Here is a 22,891-nt window from a genome sequence, read left to right as displayed (position 1 = left end):
CCGGTGCTTAAATAGTTCCAAAATGATTTAAAGATCCATTAAAGTCATATGGAACAGTTCTGCAGTGGTAGGTCTTTGGCTCTGAGTAAAGAAGAAGATTGACCCACTTTGTGTATTAAATCATTAAATCATGACTGCTTTGCCTCTCTTTTGCAAGAACTTAGAATATTTAGGTGAAAAGATGGTAAAACGTAGAATGAAAATTTTGAAATTATGATGTCAGAGCTAGAATATTATAATGTCTTTCTCTAGATCAGGGGTCCCAAACCCCTGGGGCTGCAGCCCTGTACTGGACCGTGGAAACAGCTGACAAGTGTGTGCCCACATGCAGCTTTACTTGCACCCACAGTGGGCAGGTGAGTATGTGTGTGCAGCTCCCTTTGTGTGAGTGGCGCCACTTACACAAATGAAGCTGCATGCACGCACACTCATCCGTCACTTGTGCAGAACCTTCCATTCTCCCCACCGGTCCACAAGGCTGGAAATGTTGGAAACCAGTGCCCTAGATGATGGCCATTAAAAGTTCAGAAAGTTTTTTTTTTAGGGCTTGCATGCTCACTTATTGAAATTGATGAGCCAGATAGCTAATTCCTCAGGAGCTGCCTTGTCCCAATGGATGGTGTAGCCTTTCTGTAGAGTGATCACAGGCTGGTATTGTTGATAATGGGTACTTTTGCTCAGAGCGCCTTCTAAATACAAGGGGTGTGTATAGAAGTCATTTTTGATGATTTTCATCTTCAGATTGGATGATTTATATGCTTGGATGTACACCTGTTCAGGAAAGAAAAGAGAAAGCCCCTTTTATAGTATATTTAATTATAGTATAGTATAGAATGAAGTATGGCACGCTAATTCTGGCAACTGCCAGCAGTTCGATCCTGACCAGCTCCAGGTTGACTCAGCCTACCATCCTTCCGAGGTCGGTAAAATGAGGACCCAGATTGTTGGGGGCAATAGGCTGACTTTATAAACCACTTAGGGAGGGTTGTAAAGCACTGTGAAGCGGTATATAAGTCTAATTGCTATTGCCCTTCCTTCCTTCCTTCCTTCCTTCCTTCCTTCCTTCCTTCCTTCCTTCCTTCCTTCCTTCCTTCCTTCCTTAACTCTGTCAACTGCCAACAGTTTGATCCTGACTGGCTCCAGGTTGACGCAGCCTTCCATCATTCCGAGGTTGGTAAAATGAGGACCCAGATTGTTGGGGGCAATAGGCTGACTCTGTAAACTGCTTACGGAGGGCTGTAAAGCACTATGAAGCGGTATATAAGTCTAAGGGCTATTGCTATTTATTCCCAGGGGTTTTTAAATTCCTGCCTTCAATAAGGACTTTCTGTCCATCTCTATCTTTCAGGCCAATGGCAGCATTGTTTTTCTTTTTAAGCTATTTAAATCTTTCATGATGCGTGAAATTTGGCTTCCCATTCAGCTATTAGTCAGTGCATGGAAGAAGTGGAGCCTCATAGAAGGCTGTAATTGAGTTTATTGGTTTTTTTAAAAAAAAACTTCTAGGAATGGGGCTTGATGGAAAAAGCTTCATTTTACTAATTCTGTTATATCTTAGGGTTCCTATTAGATTGCAAATAGCTCATAAATTCAATTTTCACCCTGTCCTAGGTGTGGCAGGGAGCTGTGAACCAACAGCCCTCCAAATCTGTTGCGCCCACCACTATCCCTACTACCTGTGCGTAGCGTCCACTACAGATGGATCCTCTCCAGTCTGGAACTTCAATGCAGTCTCGATGTTTAATGAGCCAATTGTCCTCCTTGATAAGGTATGATCCAGGGTATTCTGACACAGAGCCATCGACATCATGGAAAACTGATGTTTTATCGCCATCCATGTCCAACCCATTGAACCAAGGTCCAGGTTCCCCAAAGAAAACTCTAGAGGAAATCTACAAGTGAGAACAGAGACCTACGGCTTAGTAAATGTTTGAGGCGGAACACAACTTGCTCCCCATGTGATGACCTCTGCATATATATGCTCATGGTTCTTCTCCCAATAGTGGAATAGATGTTCATCACTTGTTTATTTAGACAGACATTTTAATTGAAAAGTGTGATCATGTGACCCCGGGGTGCCAAAGGCCATTTTGATCATGTGACCATGGGGACGTTGCAATGCTTGTGTGAGGACAAGTCATAAATCACTTTTTTCAGTGCCATTTTAACTTTGAACAGTCACCAGACGAACTGGTATACCGTAAATTGAAGACAAAGATAAATCCCTAAAATGGGATTATGATGGCATCAACAACAAAATCACTATAAACATAGCCAAAACCAACTTGTAGATCCTTTATTTGAAGCTAAATCCAAACTCAGTTCAACACACCAATGGCAAATGTACAGGGAGGAAATTCTGTCATTGGGGCAGAATTTCCTTTGCAAATTCTGCTGGAACTCAACTGTGCCTCCAAGATTTCTTCTTGGCACAATCCTTCAATCCATCAACCTACCGTGAAGACAAACTCACCGGGACATCTTCGAAGAACAAATTTGTGACGTTGTTATTGGGACAACTTTGCCAGGCATTGTTCAGGCGGAAAGCCAGAGCACTGGTATGTCGGCCTTCTAGCGCAGCAAATTTTCGGAAAGTGCAATTCTGAACGTTGATTGGCCCATCGTAGAACTGGATGCCTCTGATTGGGAAGTTCCTGAAACGTATTGGTGAAAGATGTGCATTAGGTTCTAAAGGATTGCCAGAAAGCACAAGTGCACATGTAAAAAAATGTTGAGACTCTAGAAAGAGTGCAGAGAAGAGCGACAAAGAAGATCAGGGGACTGGAGGCTAAAACATACAAGGAACAGTTGCTGGAATTGGGTATGTCTAGTCTAATGAAGAGAAGGATGAGGGGTGACATGATAGCAGTGTTCCAATATCTCAGGGGCTGCCCCAAAGAAGAGGGAGTCAAGCTATTCTCCAAAGCACCTGAAGGCAGGACAAGAAGCTGGATGGAAACTCATCAAGGAGAGAAGCAACCTGGAACTAACAAGTAAGTCAATAGGCAATGATACATAAAACCTGCAGGTTACTTGAGCATTTGAAAACTTAGATGAAGAAATTAGCTTCTGCAGCCTTTCAAGTGTATATGTAGGAAGGTTTCAGACTCCTATTAACACACCTCAGGTTTTTAAAGCTGTGTTCCACTTATGAGTGGCCCTGTGCGCCTCTGTGTTGAATATTTTATATTTCAACTATGGGGGACATTTTTGGCTGTGACTGTACCATTTATCCATCCATTTATCGAATAAATGTGCCAATCCCTTAAGAAGCAATATATTCATTCTTTCATTCATTCATTCATTCATTCATTGCATGAAACATTTCCCAAAAAAGATTCTCAATAAGTGAGTACAAAAAAAAACCAAACAGAAGTTGGGAGAGGAGGATGGGAGAAAAGAAGTTAAAAGCAATTGCTTGGTGCTTTTAAATTAGCCAGATTGTGCCCAAAACTAGTTTATTTGGGTCTTTGAGAAGTTGAATGAACTTCAGTTTGGACTGATTTATTGAAATGGGAATCTCAAATGTGTTATCAGTAGCTGTTCATTTGTAGAAGAGCAGAACAAGGAAATGTCTTTTTTCATTTATGGTCTCTTCAAGTGGCAGCTTTAGAAAAAAGAAAGAATAGAATTAAATTCTAGACTGGTTTGGAAACCTGAACCCAACAAGAAAATTTCCAGAGAGACACTCACTGTCCAATGGGCAAAGTCCGTCCGCCGTGGTCTAATCCTCCAGGTCCCCAGATGTTGTTGTCCATCGTTTCGGTCCCTGTATTCCCACTTTCACCAACAAAAAGGCTGTTTTTAATTTCTTGTTTTGATCCGTCATCATGCGGGAAAGTTCCACCACTAGGAGAGATCAAAATGGCTGGTCAGCATGGCTTCTTGGGCCAACTCCTGCTTTTCTGTAACTGCAAGAGGTGAAAAACTCTGAACAGGAACCAAGAGAGCTTACCTAGCCAGAGTGAGGCCAATGCCGTTGTCAGCAAACCTACAAAAAAAGAGAGAGCATTCCTAAGTTAGTCTGGAGAACTGGATTCCTGTCTGTGCTTAATGACATTATTAGTAAGGCTGTTCAGTTTGCTTGGTTCTCAATAACATCCCCCCATTGTTGCAGTGAAAAAAAAAATCATGATTTCTTAGAGCAGGGGTGTCAAACTCAATTTCATTGAGGGCCGCATCAGCATTGCGGTTGCCCTCAAGGGGCCGGGTGGGTGTGGCCAGGGTGGGCGCGGCCTACTGGGTGGGCGTGGCTAGAGTGCGTATGGCCTGCTGGGTGGGCGTGGCCAGCTCTACATCCTTCGCATCAAGGGTGCCTATGGGGGCCTGGGCAGGAGTGGGACAGATCTGAGGGTCTCTGGGCCAGGGCCAAGGCAGTGGGGGCCGTTCCCTCACTGTTTCCAGGATGGCTTCGCGGGCCGCATGAAACCACTTCGCGGGCTGGATCCGGCCCCCGGGCCTTGTGTTTGACATGTCTGTCTTAGAGTAAACAGGCTTCTTTGAATATTCAAGGATGCGGAAGGAAAACTCATTATAAAGAGGGTTGTTAGGCATATGGTGTTAGCCTACAATGTTGGGTTGAAAATATATTAACCATAATGCTATGGCTTTAAGTTGTTAATTGGCCAATGGGTGTGTAAGTGTTCTCATGGCCATAAGAGGAAGCTAGGAACGTAGCTTCTCTCTCTCTCTCTGAATTCACTGATCTCTACTATTACTGTTTTTGCTCTGCTGTTGGTTTACTACTGTTGTAACCTGAACTGTGTATTTGACCTCTGGACCGGTAAGAAGACTTTGTAGCTTGGACTGTTGCTATTGTGTATGACTTGGACTGTTTATTTTTGACTGTGCATTTTTGTTTTTACACCACCTCAAAAGTAAAATACTTTTTGCTTTTTCTAACTCAGTGTATTCTTGTGTGACTTTACTGCTCTCAGTACCATTCCTTGTCTGTGCAAACTCTTTGGTAGCACAAGGAGACCTCTGCACAAACTAAATTCCTTAACACTGGTTATGGGCCCAGGCCTGTACTGAGAGTAAGTACACACAGTATTCCTAGCTGAGTTTGTATTTGGTGTAAAATGGCACAAGAACTGTTGTCAGGCAGCTCCTGGATAACCCGGTTGGATGGGACAAACTATGTTTCCTGGTCCACAAAATGCTGCTTGCTTTTGCGCAAGGAAGGACTATGGGCTGTTGTAAATAACCCACCAGATACTACTGCTTGGGATCCAGATGACGAAGAGGATGCAAAGAAGTTAGACAACTTTAAACGTAGCAATGAGAAAGCTCTTTGCATTATTGGACTAACACTGAATGACCAGCAGCTTGTCCATATTCGTGGTGAGGAGTCTGCTGCTAGGTGTTGGGATGTTTTGCGAAGGCTTTATGTTCGTGACAGTGTGGGTGCACATATACACCTTACACGTAAGCTGTTTAGGGCTCGTCTGCAGAAGAATGGAGATATGCTGACCCATTTAAATTACATGAAGGCAACTTTTCAAGAGCTTCATGAAAAGGAGCTGATTTTTTCAGAGTTGCATCAGGTCTACATTATTCTGTCATCTTTGGATGAGAGTTATGATGGGTATGTTTCTTCTTTGGAAGTCCTGACCAGAGAGGAACTGACATTGACTAACATTACTGGGAGACTGCTGGAAGAGTCCAGAAGGAGGCGTGACAGAGACCAGCTGAGAGAGACACAGCTACAAGAGGAGCAGCTATTTACCACTGCTTACAACGTCAAGAAATGTTATTCTTGTGGGGCTAGAGGGCATATAGCCAAATTCTGTAGAAAGGGTAAAAAACAGAATGTGAATAGCAGTGGGAAGGCTAAGAAGGGCGTTGGTTTGGCTGTTTCTGGTGAATCAACATCCAGAAATAATGAATTGTGGGTTGTTGATAGTGGGGCTTCACAATGCATTACTAAAGTGAAGGATAGGTTTATTAATATGAAAAACAGCAACCAATATGTTTCACTAGCCAACGGTTGGAGGATGAAGGCCTCTGGTGAAGGTAATTCCTATTGTCCATGCATTGATGAACAGTTACCTATGTTATATATACCTAAACTAAGATTCAACCTGTTATCTGTAAGGGAATTGGTTAAAGTTGGGTTTGTGGTAACATTCAGAGGGGAGCAATGCACTATTGAGAGGAATGGAACCTGTGTAACTGCTAATTTGAAAAATGGTTTATTCGTTCTCACAAGTAACCAGGTTAGTACAGTTAAAGCTAACTTAATATGTGAGAACAAGAAGCCACATGATGAATGTATACATTTATTGCATAGGCGGTTAGGGCATGTAAACTTTAACTCACTACGAAAAACAGTTGAATTAGTAGACGGAATTAAACTGAAGCCATGTAGTAAGTATTTGAATTGCAATGCCTGTAATCAGGAAAAGAGCAAGGCAACTCCTGCACACAGGATAAACAGCTTCAAAACAACTGTTCCTTTGGAAGTTGTGTTTGCTGAGTTAATTGGACCCATGAAACCAAGTTTAGGAGGGTCATGCTATATGTTAAGTATATTGGACCACTACTCTAGATATGGTTTTTGTTATCTGCTTAAGTCAAAGGCAGACACTTTCCAACAATTTGCAAACTGGCTGAAGTTCGTGGAAAGGAAAACAAAGAAAAAGGTTCAGTGCATAATTACTGATAATGGCACTGAATTTACAAATAAGCATTTTGTTGATATGCTACAATCAGCTGGCATTGAGCATAAACGTTCAGCGCCTTATAGGCCTCAACATAATGCTTTTGTTGAGAGACGTGGGCAAACGTTACAAGCCATGATGAGAACCATGTTAAGAGATTCTGGCTTAACAGATAGACTGTGGGGGGAGGCAGCAAAATGTGCAAACCATGTTCTGAATATAGTTGTTAATACTTCTACTGGTAAAATACCATATACTATATGGCATGGTAGAAGACCAAACCTTGATTACCTGCACACATTTGGCACCCCAGCTTGGGTCCACATTCCTGCACAACTCAGGAGAAAAGGCCAACATAGGGCTAGGCAATTATACTTATACTTTGTAGGTTATGAAGCTAACCACAGATCCTATCGTTTCTGGGAACGAGGCACAACTAATGTATATAACAGTGCGAGTGCAAAATTCCTTGAGCACGTTGGTTGGGATAGGTTAGAGCAAGAAACTGTTAATACTGATCCTCTAGTGTTTGAGGACTCCTCTGATAACGTAACTAGTAATGATAATACATCTCCTGTAAATATAAAAGATGAAGAGGAGATAGGGGAGATAAAAGATGAATCAGAGGAAGAAAAGGAGCCAGAAATTCAAAGCCCTGTAATTCCTTGGCGTTCAACGCGCATCAGACATCCACCTGATCGCTATGAAGCTAGTATATGTCAAGTTAATGTAGAGCCTTCTAACTATGATGAGATCAGGATGTATCCTGAAAAAGAACAAGCATCATGGAAAGCTGCAATGAACAGGGAGTTGAAGTCTTTGCAGAATCTTAAGGTTTATCAGAAAGCAAAACTGCCACCTGGTGAGCAAGCTATAGGTTGTAAATGGATATATAAAATAAAGAAGGGAGTAGATGGAACTATAACCCATAAGGCACGTTTGGTTGCACAAGGTTTTGCCCAAACTACTGAGGATTATGACGAAGTGTTTGCACCCAGTCTAAGGGCAACTACTTTAAGAGCAGCTTTAGTATGGGCGGCTAAAAACCAATATATGGTTACCCATGTAGATGTTGAAACTGCATATCTACATGCTCCATTGCAACATACTATTTATTTAAGAATACCACCAGGATTGACCAATGATAGAAACCATGATTGTTGGGAATTAAAGAAAAGCCTCTATGGATTGAAACAATCAGGCTATGAGTGGAATAAATGTATAGTTAAAGAGTTAATTGCAATAGGTTTTGTAGCTAGTAATGCTGATCCTTGTTTGTTTAGAAGAGAACACAATGGAGCATTATCTTTTCTTTTATTATTCACAGATGATATTGCAATAATAACAAAAACTGAGTTAGAAGCACAAACTATCATTTCAAGATTGCAAAATAAATTCACAATTAGAAATCTTGGAAAAATTAGCCACTATTTGGGGTTAGATATTGTGAAAACGAATAGGGGTTTTAAGATTTCACAAGCCAGTAAAATATCTCAGTTATTAAAGAGATACAATATGGAAATGTGTAAACCAGCGAAAACTCCGATGGCTATGGATTTTAAAGACACTAATGTTGAGAGTCCTGTATTTGATAAGACTGTGTACCATTCTTTGATAGGAAGTCTTATGTATCTGAGTAATTGGACTAGACCTGATATTTCTTACTGTGTAAATCAATTAGCTAGGTACAACAATGAACCAACTGTTAGACACTGGCAATCAGCTAAACGAGTATTAAGGTATTTGAAGCAGACTATTCACTACTCGTTATATTTAGAGCCAAATCGTGAGTTAATCCTTACTGCATATGCAGATGCGAGTTTTGCCTCTGATACAAACACTCGTAAATCTACCTCAGGGTTGGCTATAATGTTGGGTGATTCTTTGATTGGATGGAAGTCCATTAGGCAAAAACACATAAGCTTGTCTACAATGGAGGCTGAATTTTCATGTCTATCAGTGTTGTGTACAGAACTGCTAGTGTACAAACAACTATTGTTAGATATGGGTTTAAATGTAAATGATCCATTTATTGTGTATGAGGACAATCAAGCTGCAATAAAGATGGCTAATAATGCTGCAGTAAGAACAAGATCTAAACATACTGATCTTCGTTATTTAAATGTTAGACAATGTGTCAAAGATAAATTAATACAGCTAGAGTATTGTTCAACTGATGTAAATATTGCAGACCATTTTACGAAGGTACAAAGTGCTGTGAAACACAATGCTAATTGTGAAAGAATGTGCATAAGATTGTAAGAGTTATATATTATTCTACCCAAAGGGGAGAATGTTAGGCATATGGTGTTAGCCTACAATGTTGGGTTGAAAATATATTAACCATAATGCTATGGCTTTAAGTTGTTAATTGGCCAATGGGTGTGTAAGTGTTCTCATGGCCATAAGAGGAAGCTAGGAACGTAGCTTCTCTCTCTCTCTCTGAATTCACTGATCTCTACTATTACTGTTTTTGCTCTGCTGTTGGTTTACTACTGTTGTAACCTGAACTGTGTATTTGACCTCTGGACCGGTAAGAAGACTTTGTAGCTTGGACTGTTGCTATTGTGTATGACTTGGACTGTTTATTTTTGACTGTGCATTTTTGTTTTTACACCACCTCAAAAGTAAAATACTTTTTGCTTTTTCTAACTCAGTGTATTCTTGTGTGACTTTACTGCTCTCAGTACCATTCCTTGTCTGTGCAAACTCTTTGGTAGCACAAGGAGACCTCTGCACAAACTAAATTCCTTAACAAGGGTTTACAATCTGAATCTATGTGTTATTCAGAAGTCCTGATTCTCCCAGTATGGTGTTAGATTACGAAGCATCAAGGGCATAAACAAGACCACTATTTATTTCACTGCACTTTTCAACCAGTATTAAACCTAACAGGAGCTGTAAACCTACAGTTAACTCAATAAAGGTATTTCTTTAATAAAACCCGAATTTTGCAAGTCACCTACCCCCAGATCATTTTGATGAAATCTTTCTGTTGGACCTTCATAACCAGTCCTTTATATTCTTGCAAAATTGTGGCTCTGATCCTCGTCATTTATTCTGAAGTCACCCCATAAAGTTGAATGACAGTTACAGAGCATGAAGTACAATAAAGTTTCCTTCAACGCAAGGTTCACTCCTGGTGACTGTCTAGACGAGTCTCTACTGTTTTCTTGGCAAGATTTCAGAAGCCATTGCCTTCTTCCTAGGGCTGAGCAAGAGTGACAGGCTCAGTGTCACCCACCTGGTTTTTCTTCCTAAACTGGGACTAGAATTCATGGTCTCGCCATTTGGAGCCCAGCACCTTAATCACTACACCAGAATGCACTTTACAGTCTAACTTAGCTGCAGGATTTCCCGGTGTCTCCATCTATTTACTATTCAGATTCAATCCTGCTTATTTTTTAGACCAGAAAGTGGGTCTAAATTTAATTTTAGGAGGGAAAAAAAACATTGTGGGATAGAAAGACGGGAGAACCCCTTAAAATTATTAAATTAAATTAAAATCACTGCATTAAACGTGCAAGCAAGTGATGTTCCTGCTTTAAAGCCAATTACTCTTGCCTTCCCAAGTTGCTGAACTAAAAAATCATGTCAATTGCAATATACTTTAGCATACATGCTGTCGCTCTAGTGTAGTAACAAATATTAAAAACAGCTAGATCCCTACAGCTATAAAAATACCTAAGTTATGAAACCTGGAAACTTATTTGAACTTGGCCTGGATAAACACTGCCAAAAACTTAACAAGCTGGAAAAAAAAACTTTCTGGGATTTGAAAAAAAAATAAAAAGAGGTGGGATATTCAAATTGATTGTTAATATACAATTACAAGGGGTGTTTGGGTAAAAGGAAACCCGAAGGCTAAAAGGAAGAGAAACAAGCCTATACAGTACATGATTCTTCCTATTCTGGTGAGCCTTCACTGCCATGTGGCACATTTATATGTATTAAATCTATATTCTACTAAAAGTCTCATTGTCATGACTGCTAACTGGGTGAAACAGTGCATCATAGGGCAACAATTTGAACCAAGGTATCTCAAATGGGCTAATTGACAGAATGTGTCCAACATCCAGGATCTATGACAACCAAGGGAATGAAATTTGAGGAAAATTGTGGCTGCTTTCATGCTACTGGCTGCTACTGGGCTGCTGGGCTGATGCTGTGGTCACATGATCTTTATTTTCAAAGTTCCATGACAGTTTCTTAGCCAGTCCCATAGTCCTTTGCTCCCTCTCTCACTCGGCACTGACCTGCTTGCTGAGAAGGGAAGGGAAGGAGATTTCCGATGCCAGACTCCCAACAAGTAAACTCAATGAGGAAGCCAGTAGGAAGTCGGAAGTCACTCCTACTTCCACAACTTTTTTGGGGCGCCTTTGGTCATTCTGTTTTTCTATTCAGCTAAAGAAATATCTCTGAAACAATGACTCAACAAGGCACTGGTTGTCCAGTAGCAATTAAAATTAACTACTGCAGCATCATCTTCTACTGTGGTTTGAAGCTAGAGTAAATAAAGCTCCTTGTTCCAAGGAAGTTACTAATCTAAAGGTCAACAGAAAGGAGAATCTGCCTTTTGTGACTTGAAAGCAAAGGCAGGATAAAGAGGATAAGCAAAGTTTAGGACCAGTTTAATGCTAAATGGGTATTACACATTTAAGCTAGTTTTAATAGGATTTATGTCTATAAATGTACATGGAACTATCAAGACAGCCGGCTTGGAATTATGGTTAGGTGCTAAAGTAGAAACCAGGAGATTTTGAGTTCTAGTGCTTTCTTAGACATTAAAGCCAGTCAGACTAATTTCGCTCTCTCAGGCCAACCCATCTCACAAACGTGGGTTTGTGGGGAAAATAGGACACAGGAGCACTAGGTACACTATGCTGTGCACTGTATATAAAACAAAGGTGGGATGTCCATCTAAGAATGAATAAAAAATTAAGAGCTGCACGGAGAGGGAACACAACTCAGAGGACACCCTGTGTAAAAGCCTGGAGGCCAATCCTTGGCATTTGCAATTAAAAACAAACAAGCACCAGCTACAGGTGATGAGAAAAAGCTCTGCGTGAACCACCATGGAAAGTTACTGCCAGATGTAACTGCCAAGACTGAGTAGGATGGACAAACAGTAAGGCCTATTTTAAGGCGACTTGTTAGTTCTCTGAGGCAGCAGTATCGCCAAATTCCCAGAATCTTTTTCGTTATAAGAATAATACTGAAAGATACGTGTCATCCTGCAATTGTACCATCTAGAGGTATTTTTTAGAGTGAACTCTCTTTGGAAGAAAGGGAGGGAGAGACCCCAATGAAATAATATAAGAGTACACCCTTCAAAGAACAAATAATGATGATCAAAGACCTGGAGGCTAAAACATATGAAGAATGGCTGCGGGACTCAGGTTTGGCTAGTCTAAAGAAAAGAAGAAATAGGGGAGACATGATAGCAGCATTCCGGTATTGGAAGAGCTGCCCCAAAGAAGGAGGGGGTCACGTTATTCACCAGAGCACCTGAAGGCAGGACGAGAAACAATGGTTGGAAACTGATCAAGGAGAGAAGCAACCTGGAATTAAGGAGAAACTTCCTGATAGTGAGGACAATCAACCAGTGGAACAGCTTGTCTCCAGACATTGTGGGCGCTCCATCACTGGAGATTTTAAAGAAGAGACCAGACAGCCACTTGTCTGAAACAGTATAGGTCCTCCTGCTTGAGCAGGGGGCTGGACTAGAAGACCTCCAAGGTCTATTCTATTCTATTCTATTCTATTCTATTCTATTCTATTCTATTCTATTCTATTCTATTCTATTCTATTCTATTCTATTCTATTCTATTCTATTCTATTCTATTCTGTATTCCATGTTCTATTCTGTATTCCCTTATTCTATTCTATTCTATTCTATTCTATTCTATTCTATTCTATTCTATTCTATTCTATTCTATTCTATTCTGTATTCCATGTTCTATTCTGTATTCCATTATTCTATTCTATTCTATTCTATTCTATTCTATTCTATTCTATTCTATTCTATTCTATTCTATTCTATTCTATTCTATTCTATTCTGTATTCCATGTTCTATTCTGTATTCCATTATTCTATTCTATTCTATTCTATTCTATTCTATTCTATTCTATTCTATTCTATTCTATTCTATTCTATTCTATTCTATTCTATTCTATTCTATTCTATTCTATTCTTCATTCCATTATTCTATTCTATTCTATTCTATTCTATTCTATTCTATTCTATTCTATTCTATTCTATTCTATTCTATTCTATTCTATTCTATTCTATTCTATTCTATTCTGTATTCCATGTTCTATTCTGTATTCCATTATTCTATTCTATTCTATTCTATTCTATTCTATTCTATTCTATTCTATTCTATTCTATTCTATTCTATTCTTCATTCCATTATTCTATTCTATTCTATTCTATTCTATTCTATTCTATTCTATTCTATTCTATTCTATTCTATTCTATTCTATTCTATTCTATTCTATTCTGTATTCCATGTTCTATTCTGTATTCCATTATTCTATTCTATTCTATTCTATTCTATTCTATTCTATTCTATTCTATTCTATTCTATTCTATTCTATTCTATTCTATTCTTCATTCCATTATTCTATTCTATTCTATTCTATTCTATTCTATTCTATTCTATTCTATTCTATTCTATTCTATTCTATTCTATTCTATTCTATTCTATTCTTCATTCCACTATTCTATTCTATTCTATTCTATTCTATTCTATTCTATTCTATTCTATTCTATTCTATTCTATTCTATTCTATTCTATTCTATTCTATTCTATTCTATTCTATTCTTCATTCCATTATTCTATTCTATTCTATTCTATTCTATTCTATTCTATTCTATTCTATTCTATTCTATTCTATTCTATTCTATTCTATTCTATTCTATTCTATTCTTCATTCCATTATTCTATTCTATTCTATTCTATTCTATTCTATTCTATTCTATTCTATTCTATTCTATTCTATTCTATTCTATTCTATTCTATTCTATTCTATTCTATTCTATTCTATTCTATTCTGTATTCCATGTTCTATTCTGTATTCCATTATTCTATTCTATTCTATTCTATTCTATTCTATTCTATTCTATTCTATTCTATTCTATTCTATTCTATTCTATTCTATTCTATTCTATTCTATTCTTCATTCCATTATTCTATTCTATTCTATTCTATTCTATTCTATTCTATTCTATTCTATTCTATTCTATTCTATTCTATTCTATTCTATTCTTCATTCCATTATTCTATTCTATTCTATTCTATTCTATTCTATTCTATTCTATTCTATTCTATTCTATTCTATTCTATTCTATTCTATTCTATTCTATTCTATTCTATTCTATTCTGTATTCCATGTTCTATTCTGTATTCCATTATTCTATTCTATTCTATTCTATTCTATTCTATTCTATTCTATTCTATTCTATTCTATTCTATTCTATTCTATTCTATTCTATTCTATTCTATTCTATTCTATTCTATTCTATTCTTCATTCCATTATTCTATTCTATTCTATTCTATTCTATTCTATTCTATTCTATTCTATTCTATTCTATTCTATTCTATTCTATTCTATTCTATTCTATTCTATTCTATTCTATTCTATTCTGTATTCCATGTTCTATTCTGTATTCCATTATTCTATTCTATTCTATTCTATTCTATTCTATTCTATTCTATTCTATTCTATTCTATTCTATTCTATTCTATTCTATTCTATTCTTCATTCCATTATTCTATTCTATTCTATTCTATTCTATTCTATTCTATTCTATTCTATTCTATTCTATTCTATTCTATTCTATTCTTCATTCCATTATTCTATTCTATTCTATTCTATTCTATTCTATTCTATTCTGTATTCCATGTTCTATTCTGTATTCCATTATTCTATTCTATTCTATTCTATTCTATTCTATTCTATTCTATTCTATTCTATTCTATTCTATTCTATTCTATTCTATTCTATTCTATTCTATTCTATTCTTCATTCCATTATTCTATTCTATTCTATTCTATTCTATTCTATTCTATTCTATTCTATTCTATTCTATTCTATTCTATTCTATTCTATTCTATTCTATTCTATTCTATTCTATTCTATTCTATTCTATTCTATTCTATTCTATTCTTACCAGCATTTCATTTCATTTCTCTTTCGGCAATTGTTGTTAAAACTAACTTTGGATTTCTGTAGATTGTTGGACAATTACCGTCAGAAATGTTACTAAGCAACATTCATGTTAATCCCTGCTTATCTGAGATAGTGCTTGGCTGTGTGTACAGGTAGACCTCAAGTTACGACCATGACTGAGCCCAAAACCTATGTTGCTAAGTGAGAAATGTGTCGAGTAAGTTTTGCCCTATTTTATGACTTTTCTTGCCGCATTTGTTAAGTGAACCACTGCAATTGTAAAGTCAGTAACACGGTTGTTAAGTGAACTTGGTTTTCCCGTTGACCTTGCTTGTCAGAAGGTCGCAAAAGGGGATCCCGGGACTCAGGGATGCTGCAACCGTCATAAATGTCAAGCATCCAAATGCAAATCACGTGACCATGCGGATGCTGCAACGGTCATAAGTGTGAAAAATGGTCCAAAGTCACTTTTTCCGGCGCCGTTGTAAGTTTGGTCCCTAAGTGAACTGTTGTTAAGTTGAGGACTACCTGCAGATTAGAATACCTGTGTATTTTTTTTAAAAAAACCTGTAGTTCTCAAAAACAAGAGGCTGTTTTGTCTTAAAGTAATATAGGCTGTCCTTAGACCAGAACAGGGGGTTCTTCAAACTTGGCCCTTTTATGACTTGTGGACTTCAACTCCCAGAATTCCTCAGCCAGGCAGGCTGGCTAAGGAATTCTGGGAGTTGAAGTCCACAAGTCATAAAAGGGCCAAGTTCGAAGACCCCTGGACCAGAAGAAGGAGAAGGAAAAATGCAGGCTTGGTTCTCAAGATACCAACAGACTGAAGCTCAGGAGCAAAACAGCAGTCACGTGTTTTGCAGAGTTGTGTTGCCGAGCTCAGATTTCTGCAACAGGATCTGATACAGGTGTGCTAGGACTACGCAGCCAGCCAGTGGTTCTGAGGGTTGGGACTTCTAACAACTGCAGACTTAACACATTTGGAAGATATTAGGTTGGGGAAGGTTAAGATACCAATTTGCCACGGTAACCACAAACACCTGGTGGAATGGATGGAGTCAGCACAGCCATTGTTTGTTGAATAGGAGGGCAATTTCCTGTGTCAAATAACCACACCAGAGTTGCTTGCACTCCTTGGCTTCTACCGCAGGCGAGTAGCAACCTGGAAATTTGGGGTGACTCCAGGTCAAGTGGAATCTCACTAAGACAAGAAATCTTGGAGGGTCAGCTTTGAGTGGAGCTGTATTAAAACTTAAAACAATATGAATGTTTCTGTTTAAAGCAGGGGTCATAGAATCATAGGACTGAAAGGGACCTTGGAGATCTTCTAGTCCAACCCACTGCCCAAGGCAGGAGACCATGTTGCATCTTGGATAAATCTGATTGCAAAGGTATCTGCAGAGGGTTCAACATAAGTCATTGTGGCCACTGCAACCAGTAAACTGCCCCCTTTTTCATGGAAGCAAACCAGGGTAGGACTTCAATGCCAACATCTTGCTTTTTTTTTTAAACCAGCCTTCATCCCATAGAAAACCCTGCAATGAGAATTGGTTAAAGGACTGGAGAATTAAAATCTTCAAGACCTAATCCCAGATATCTGATTTTGCTGGAGCCTGCCCAGAGTCCTTGTGGGCTGGGGCAGGCTATAAAAATTGTAAACAAATGTTAAAAATAAACACGTAATTGGTTAATCCGGCATTCTCAGAAAGCAGAATAAGGAAATTGTCTTACATCTATACGAGACTTTTGCGCTGAGCATGGTTTACGCATCCTTTTCGCCAAGGAACACTGTCTTATGTCTACTTCCCTGGCACTGGAATTCTGAGCAGTCATTTGCGACCACATGAAATAAAAGCACCAGACTGGCTGCTTATGTTTTGCTTTCAAGGAAGAACAGTCTGTTTAAAACTCTTTTGTTGTGGCATATTGTAAAAGGGTGCCTGCCCACTGATGTGCATAGCCAAACACACATGGTGCACTGACACAGGCTTCACAGACAAGCTGGGGTTAAATTTGCAAAAACAAGGGGCCTGTTGCCTTGCTGGTTGTCATTTCCACCTCAATCTCAGCCAGTTGATAGACTTTGGGAAAGGAGACTAAGCCCAGTCCGGCTTCTATAAAAATGGGACTGAAGAGAGTTAAAACTCACTGGCAATCGTCCAACCACACATCTCCTCCTCTCAACCAAGCTCCGTGGTCCTGGTTCTTATAAGCGATAAAACGCCGAATTAGAGCCGGCTCCCTGGGCTTCAAAGGGTCAGCATCCTTGTGTGGGCTGTACCTGGAATTGCAAGAGGCAAAAAGGGGGATCAGCGACCCCAGTTCTCTGGGGAAACACCTTCAGGTCGGCTGCTTTGATATCAGCCCATCACAAGTTCCTGCATCCCAGTCAAGCTTCTAGTTCTCATTAGAGAACTTCAAGGATCGGGAGATGCATGAGAGAGAGAGAGAGAGAGAGAGAGAGAGAGAGAGAGAGAGAGAGAGAGAGAGAGAGAGAGAGAGAGAGAGAGAGAGAGAGAGAGAGAAGTAAATCGGCATTCTTGAAGATGATTAGGAAACATATAGGGAATGAGAACTTAAGACAGAGACTTGAAGTAGGAAAGGTGTTCCCAGGTAATAAGGTTTCATGGCTTGGCAGGTCAGATCCTCTTTGCCAGACTCAGAAAAGAATGCAAAATTTCCCATGGATATGAACAACTATCATTCCAAATCAAAGGCCACCAAAATCAGTTTACCTTCCAGAAATCAGAGTCAGGATTGGCCGTTTGTCTTTGGCTGATGCTGGCGTTGTTTTAACTCCATTATCAATTATCATTCCAGCCTGGGGAGAAGGAGGAAAGGCAGCTGGTAAGCAATATCTATTCTAATAAATTCTTAGAAGGTGGGGAAAGTATGCATCTTTTTGGGGAGGGTCTACAATATCAACCCCAGCAAAAAAATGATGCCTTATCTCAGACATGTCAAACACAAGGCCCGGGGGCCGGATCCGGCCCGCGAAGTGGTTTCATGCGGCCCGCGAAGCCATCGTGGAAACAGTGAGGGAACGGCCCCCACTGCCTTGGCCCTGGCCCAGAGACCCTCCTGCCAGAGACGCTCAGATCTGTCCCACTCCTGCCCAGGCCCCCATAGGCACCCTTGATGCGAAAGATGTAGAGCTGGCCACGCCCACCCAGTAGGCCATACGCACTCTGGCCACGCCCACCCAGTAGGCCACGCCCACCCTGGCCACACCCACCTGGCAACTGCAATGCTGATGCGGCCCTCAATGAAATTGAGTTTGACACCCCTGCCTTATCTGGTGCAAAATGGATTGCACTCTCTTTTAGTTTCATGAATCATTAGGTTTCATGATTCTACTCCACTCCATATTCTATTCTATTCTATTCTATTCTATTCTATTCTATTCTATTCTATTCTATTCTATTCTATTCTATTCTATTCTATTCCATAATTCTATTCTATTCTATTCTATTCTATTCTATTCTATTCTATTCTATTCTATTCTATTCTATTCTATTCTATTCTATTCTATTCTATTCTATTCTATTCTATTCTATTCTATTCTATTCACGCCGAAACTGCACCCACCCCATTGCCGGCAATGGGGGAAAAGTTGTGATATGTCGCGTGACGTTATGTCACGGGAGTATGAACAGTGACACAACAACAGCTTTCTATTTCAGAAATTGGAAGAGAAAAAAGAAAATGCAGTTTTTGTGTCTTTTCATGGCAGCTGGACTTACTCTGTAATTGGAGTGGGCTCGATTATTATAAAACGAGCCCATTGGAATGTGCTCCGAATAGCCAGGTGGGTACATTCCGACAGAAAGTCCTGTTGGTACGTGATGCAAAACAAACCAAAATCCTGTTTCCTGCAAAGGAAAACAACAGTTTCAGACTAAGACAGAATTGGGTTACGTGAGCTATTATGTAAACAAGGAAAATCTAATTTCTCTCTCTCTCTCTCTCTCTCTCTCTCTCTCTCTCTCTCTCTCTCTCTCTCTCTCTCTCTCTCTCTCTCTCTCTGTCTCTCTCTCTCTCTCACACACACACACACATATATAATGGCCCACCAGAAGTGCATGGATACCACTTCCAGAAGTCCATTCTAGGCATTGGAGACCCAGGCCTGCATCACATAATAGAACCGGTTCTTCAAGTATTTGAATTCCACCACTCAGGAGGGATAAAACACGGGGCTAGGCTGGACTCACTGCACAACCACATAAGGACTAAGGTCCATCCTCCCTACGTTCCTTGGAGCTTTATCTAATTGTTCCCAGAAACAGACTGCCAGACTGGGGAGATTCCCGTACTATAGGCAGAACATAATAAAGTATGTTCTCTGAACTCTGCATGTGTTGATCCAGTTGTTCGTGTCTGACAGCAAGCATGGTCTAAGTAATTAAAGCTTCCTAGGGGATCAAAGACCACAATTCTGTGTGACATACAATTCTGCACCTGCTTCCTTTCTATCCCTTCTACAAGAGAAGGACATTTTGCCCTCTTTGTGTACATTATTCCATTCTCTCCTTGGCATCGTTGTGCATGAGAATTCCCGTCAGCCACATAATGAATTGCAGTTTCAGGCTCGCTTCTCCTACACGAGTCCTCCAATAGCAAAAAGAGTTATATCAAAAGAACATCAAAGGAGCTCCTTTGAAGCCTATTACTCTCCCACTCTCTCTTGGATCCTTCCATCTCAAACAAAGATTCAATAAGATCAGCTGCTTTGGGGAAGCTCTTGGTTACAATTATGCATAAATCACAGCTCTGGACTCTCAATTGGAAAATGTGCTAAAAAAAAAAAAGGATGTGCACAGAAACATCTTTGCGGAACGCTTTTCAGGAAATCTAATTCTCCCACACCCTAAAAATAATACTTTTTATGTGTGTTTAGAGTGCGATCAATTTTAATTTAAGAATGGGGTAGTCTCTCGCAGCTACTTAGGAAACAAGAGGGTTATTTGACACAAATGATCTGCAGATTGGCTGATGGGTTAGCAAGGTTTTGTTCCCAACCCAAGTGGGATGAAAGAATCGTGTCCCGCTGAGCATGCCCAAATGGCAAAGCCACTTTTGTTCCCATCAGAAAACTTTTGCCCCGAGAGCAGAAATCACCAAACTCACTTCGGATCCTGCTGCTGCGCAGTTTACAAGGTTGTTGTGTGGGTTTGCCAGCCAGAAAGTTGAGACGGCACTGTTGGATAAGAAAACCAAGAATGAGAAAGCAAAACAGTTGCTTGGCAGTGAGATGGGCAGCATATAAATTTAATAAATAAAATAAAGCCCAAACATTTTCCCAATGCCAGGTCTGCAGAGGAGATGTACATTTAGGGAACAGAATCAATCTGGGTAAAGATAACGTGGTGACAGACGGTGTAATGCAGTGAGATGTCCTTCATGCTCTCTGAACTTGGCTGCAGATGTTTCATTACCCAAACTAGGTAACATCATCAGTGCTAATGAACTGCAATGTTTCTCCTTCTCAAGTTTAGACTGGGAATTGAAGAAATGCACACCTAAAAGTTGCCTAAGGTTGAGAAACACCGGTGTAGTGACTGGTGGCATTTCTCTCCATCCCACCCCCCACTCGTACCCCGTTTTCTCAATTTCACCATTGTCCCTGCAAGGAAAGATCTCATCCAAAGTTTGAAAGGCTGCTGGAATTTCAGGACAAATTCTGAGTGACGTTGCAAAACAACTCTGATGCTATAAAAAATTCATTTCTGTTTTATGAGTGTGCCTATCTGCAAGAGAGTTAGGTTAGTGGGCTTAAGTGGCAATGCATTTGCCCCTTCTGGCCTTTTGCCATATCTAGATTTTCAAGAATTTTCCAGATGCTTAATTTCTTTTATCACCCTTGGTTCTGTCTCTTCTCCTTCACTGTTCACTTTTTTTTCTGTCAAGCAACTTGGTTTTAATTCTCCATTAGCAGAATTGCTTTGCAGAGTAGGCATGTTCACTGCTCCTTTACATGGGACCAGAATGTTGACTTGATTTGTGTTTGGGAAGATGAATAATATATTGCAACACGTGTCAATTTTTGTCCAAGCTTTCTTTGGAGGCAATTTTTATTTACTTATTTAATTTCTGCCTAATTCCATTGCAAATAATGTATTATTCGATCCAAATGTCTTTGTTTTTCTCTGCATGAAACAAGAAGTGGCTAGTCTTCAAGTAAGGCAGTCTATCCATCTGTTGAAGCCTTGTCCTTCAAAATCAATTTCAGAAGAGCAAAGAAGAAAATCGAAAGGAGGAGAATATATATGTCCAAACCATCTGTGTTATTAAAGTAAGAATGGACCTGGGGAGAGGTTGTTATTTGCCATTACTTTCTAAGACAGAAAAATTCCTTCTGGCATTTTTTGTGAAAAATAATCCAGGATAAGTAGAAGAACTATTTTCCTCGGTCCCGGTGGGCTGTTCACTTAAGAACTGTATGATGTATACATGGAATTTTATCCAGTTCAATCGATACCCAGAAACCCTAACCCTAACCTCAAAACAAAAAGAAAAAAAAGAAAAAAGAAAAACAATGAACAAAAAGCTAAATCTTTGTCTGAAATAACGGCTAGGCATTCTTAAATAGGAATGCTGAATTAAGCATGCACTTCTATTTTCCCACTGGAGAGCCAAACGATTAAAATGATTTTGATTTGGTCTGATGTGTCCTCATGGAAAAAATGCCTTTTTGGAACCAAACGTTCAGGTGGCTATTTCAGGCAAGTAAAACAACGAATGTTTCATTTGATTATGAGTTCCCCTTCTATGCTCAGCGAGCCGTGCAACGTTCTGTAAAACCAGAGATAATTAAAAAAATAAAAAATGAAAGGTTTCCCTGCTCACTTGCAATCCTGTCTAGGTTTGGGGACATATCCTGGATAAGCATCTTCAGTAATGGTCTTGCACATTCTTGTGTCCCGGTCCGAGGGTAGCAAAGTGCCCGGTTTCACCACAAGTCCGAGGCAGTGATCAAAAGTATTACGTACTTCTGGGCCATCTTCAGTGAAGAAACAGTGGCCCAAAGAGTCATATCCAACCACGTCCTTAATCTGAATGGACAAAAGCAAATGAAATGGACAGAAAATGAATGAAAGCAAGTACATAGAAGAGGCTTTTCCTTCACCAATATAAGGTATCATGCAGTAGATTATGAGAACTATAAACTTAATTCCCTTCTAATCCTCTCCCGCCCATTCCTTCCTTCCATCCTTGGAGCATCATATGCCCGAAAGAAAACAGGGCTTTAAGTCAGAGAATTTATAAACGATGCAATGCCTAAGAATCAGACAAAGGAACGGGATGGCCCTCTTCTCCCATTAAAGCCAGAGCCGTGAATTAAAAATGGAATTACCAGTAGCAGATGCATTAACGGCCATAGTTGGTCAGTCTCGAAATGCATCTGGAAACTCTTCCCTTTGGATGGCTCTTTGCCAGGCTTCATTAAATTTTACACCCAGGGACCACTTCCACCACATAGAGAGAGAGAGACCCTATCAATGTTTTCTGGCTGAATGTGCGACCCTGCAGCCATAAATATCAACCCCGCTCCCCATAACTCAGGGCCAGGATGTTAAGGCATCACATTTTGCCTCGCAGCCTCAGTTTTTAGGAAGGCAACGAGGAGAGCAGAAATGCAAGGCATTTCAACCAGAGCAGCATTTTACAATTTAACCGGTACAGATGGCAGGCAGCCCAGACTGATTTACTTGCCTGTCCTGAGTGTGGTGTGTGTGTGTCTGTGTGTGGGGAGTTTGTTTCAGTTATGTATGGTATTTTTTCACACCAGATAAGCTGGTGTGGAAAAGCCTTGGTGGAGCAGTGGGCTAATGCCTCCTTAAGTAACACCAGCTGCCTGCAATTAGTGCAGGTTCGAGTCCCACCAGGCTCAAGGTTGACTCAGCCTTCCATCCTTCCGAGGTAGGTAAAATGAGGACCCAGATTGTTGGGGGCAATAAGCTGACTTTGTAATAATGCCGCTTGGGGTGTGTGTGAAAGCCCTAATAAGCAGGCATATACATAGAATGAAGGCTACTGCTAAGCTTGTAAG

General features: G+C 39.7%; 1 protein-coding gene across 1 annotated transcript in view; it reads right to left on the bottom strand.

Annotated features, from left to right (window-relative positions):
* CEMIP (cell migration inducing hyaluronidase 1) overlaps positions 1-22,891 on the bottom strand; it is a 134,923-nt gene that overhangs the window by 8,246 nt on the left and 103,786 nt on the right. Inside the window, exons 14-23 of the mRNA XM_081337224.1 lie at positions 21,688-21,893; positions 19,969-20,038; positions 18,582-18,710; positions 17,574-17,659; positions 16,988-17,119; positions 3,956-3,991; positions 3,694-3,849; positions 2,474-2,654; positions 1,677-1,892; positions 560-771 (exon numbers count right to left, since the gene is read on the bottom strand). Coding sequence (XP_081193350.1) covers positions 560-771; positions 1,677-1,892; positions 2,474-2,654; positions 3,694-3,849; positions 3,956-3,991; positions 16,988-17,119; positions 17,574-17,659; positions 18,582-18,710; positions 19,969-20,038; positions 21,688-21,893 — 1,424 coding nt within the window. The remainder of the gene's footprint in view (positions 1-559; positions 772-1,676; positions 1,893-2,473; positions 2,655-3,693; positions 3,850-3,955; positions 3,992-16,987; positions 17,120-17,573; positions 17,660-18,581; positions 18,711-19,968; positions 20,039-21,687; positions 21,894-22,891) is intronic.

The sequence above is a fragment of the Vipera berus genome, assembly GCF_964194415.1.
Source record: "Vipera berus genome assembly, chromosome: 12".
Lineage (NCBI taxonomy): Eukaryota > Metazoa > Chordata > Lepidosauria > Squamata > Viperidae > Vipera > Vipera berus.
This window is presented reverse-complemented; position numbering and strand designations above follow the sequence as displayed.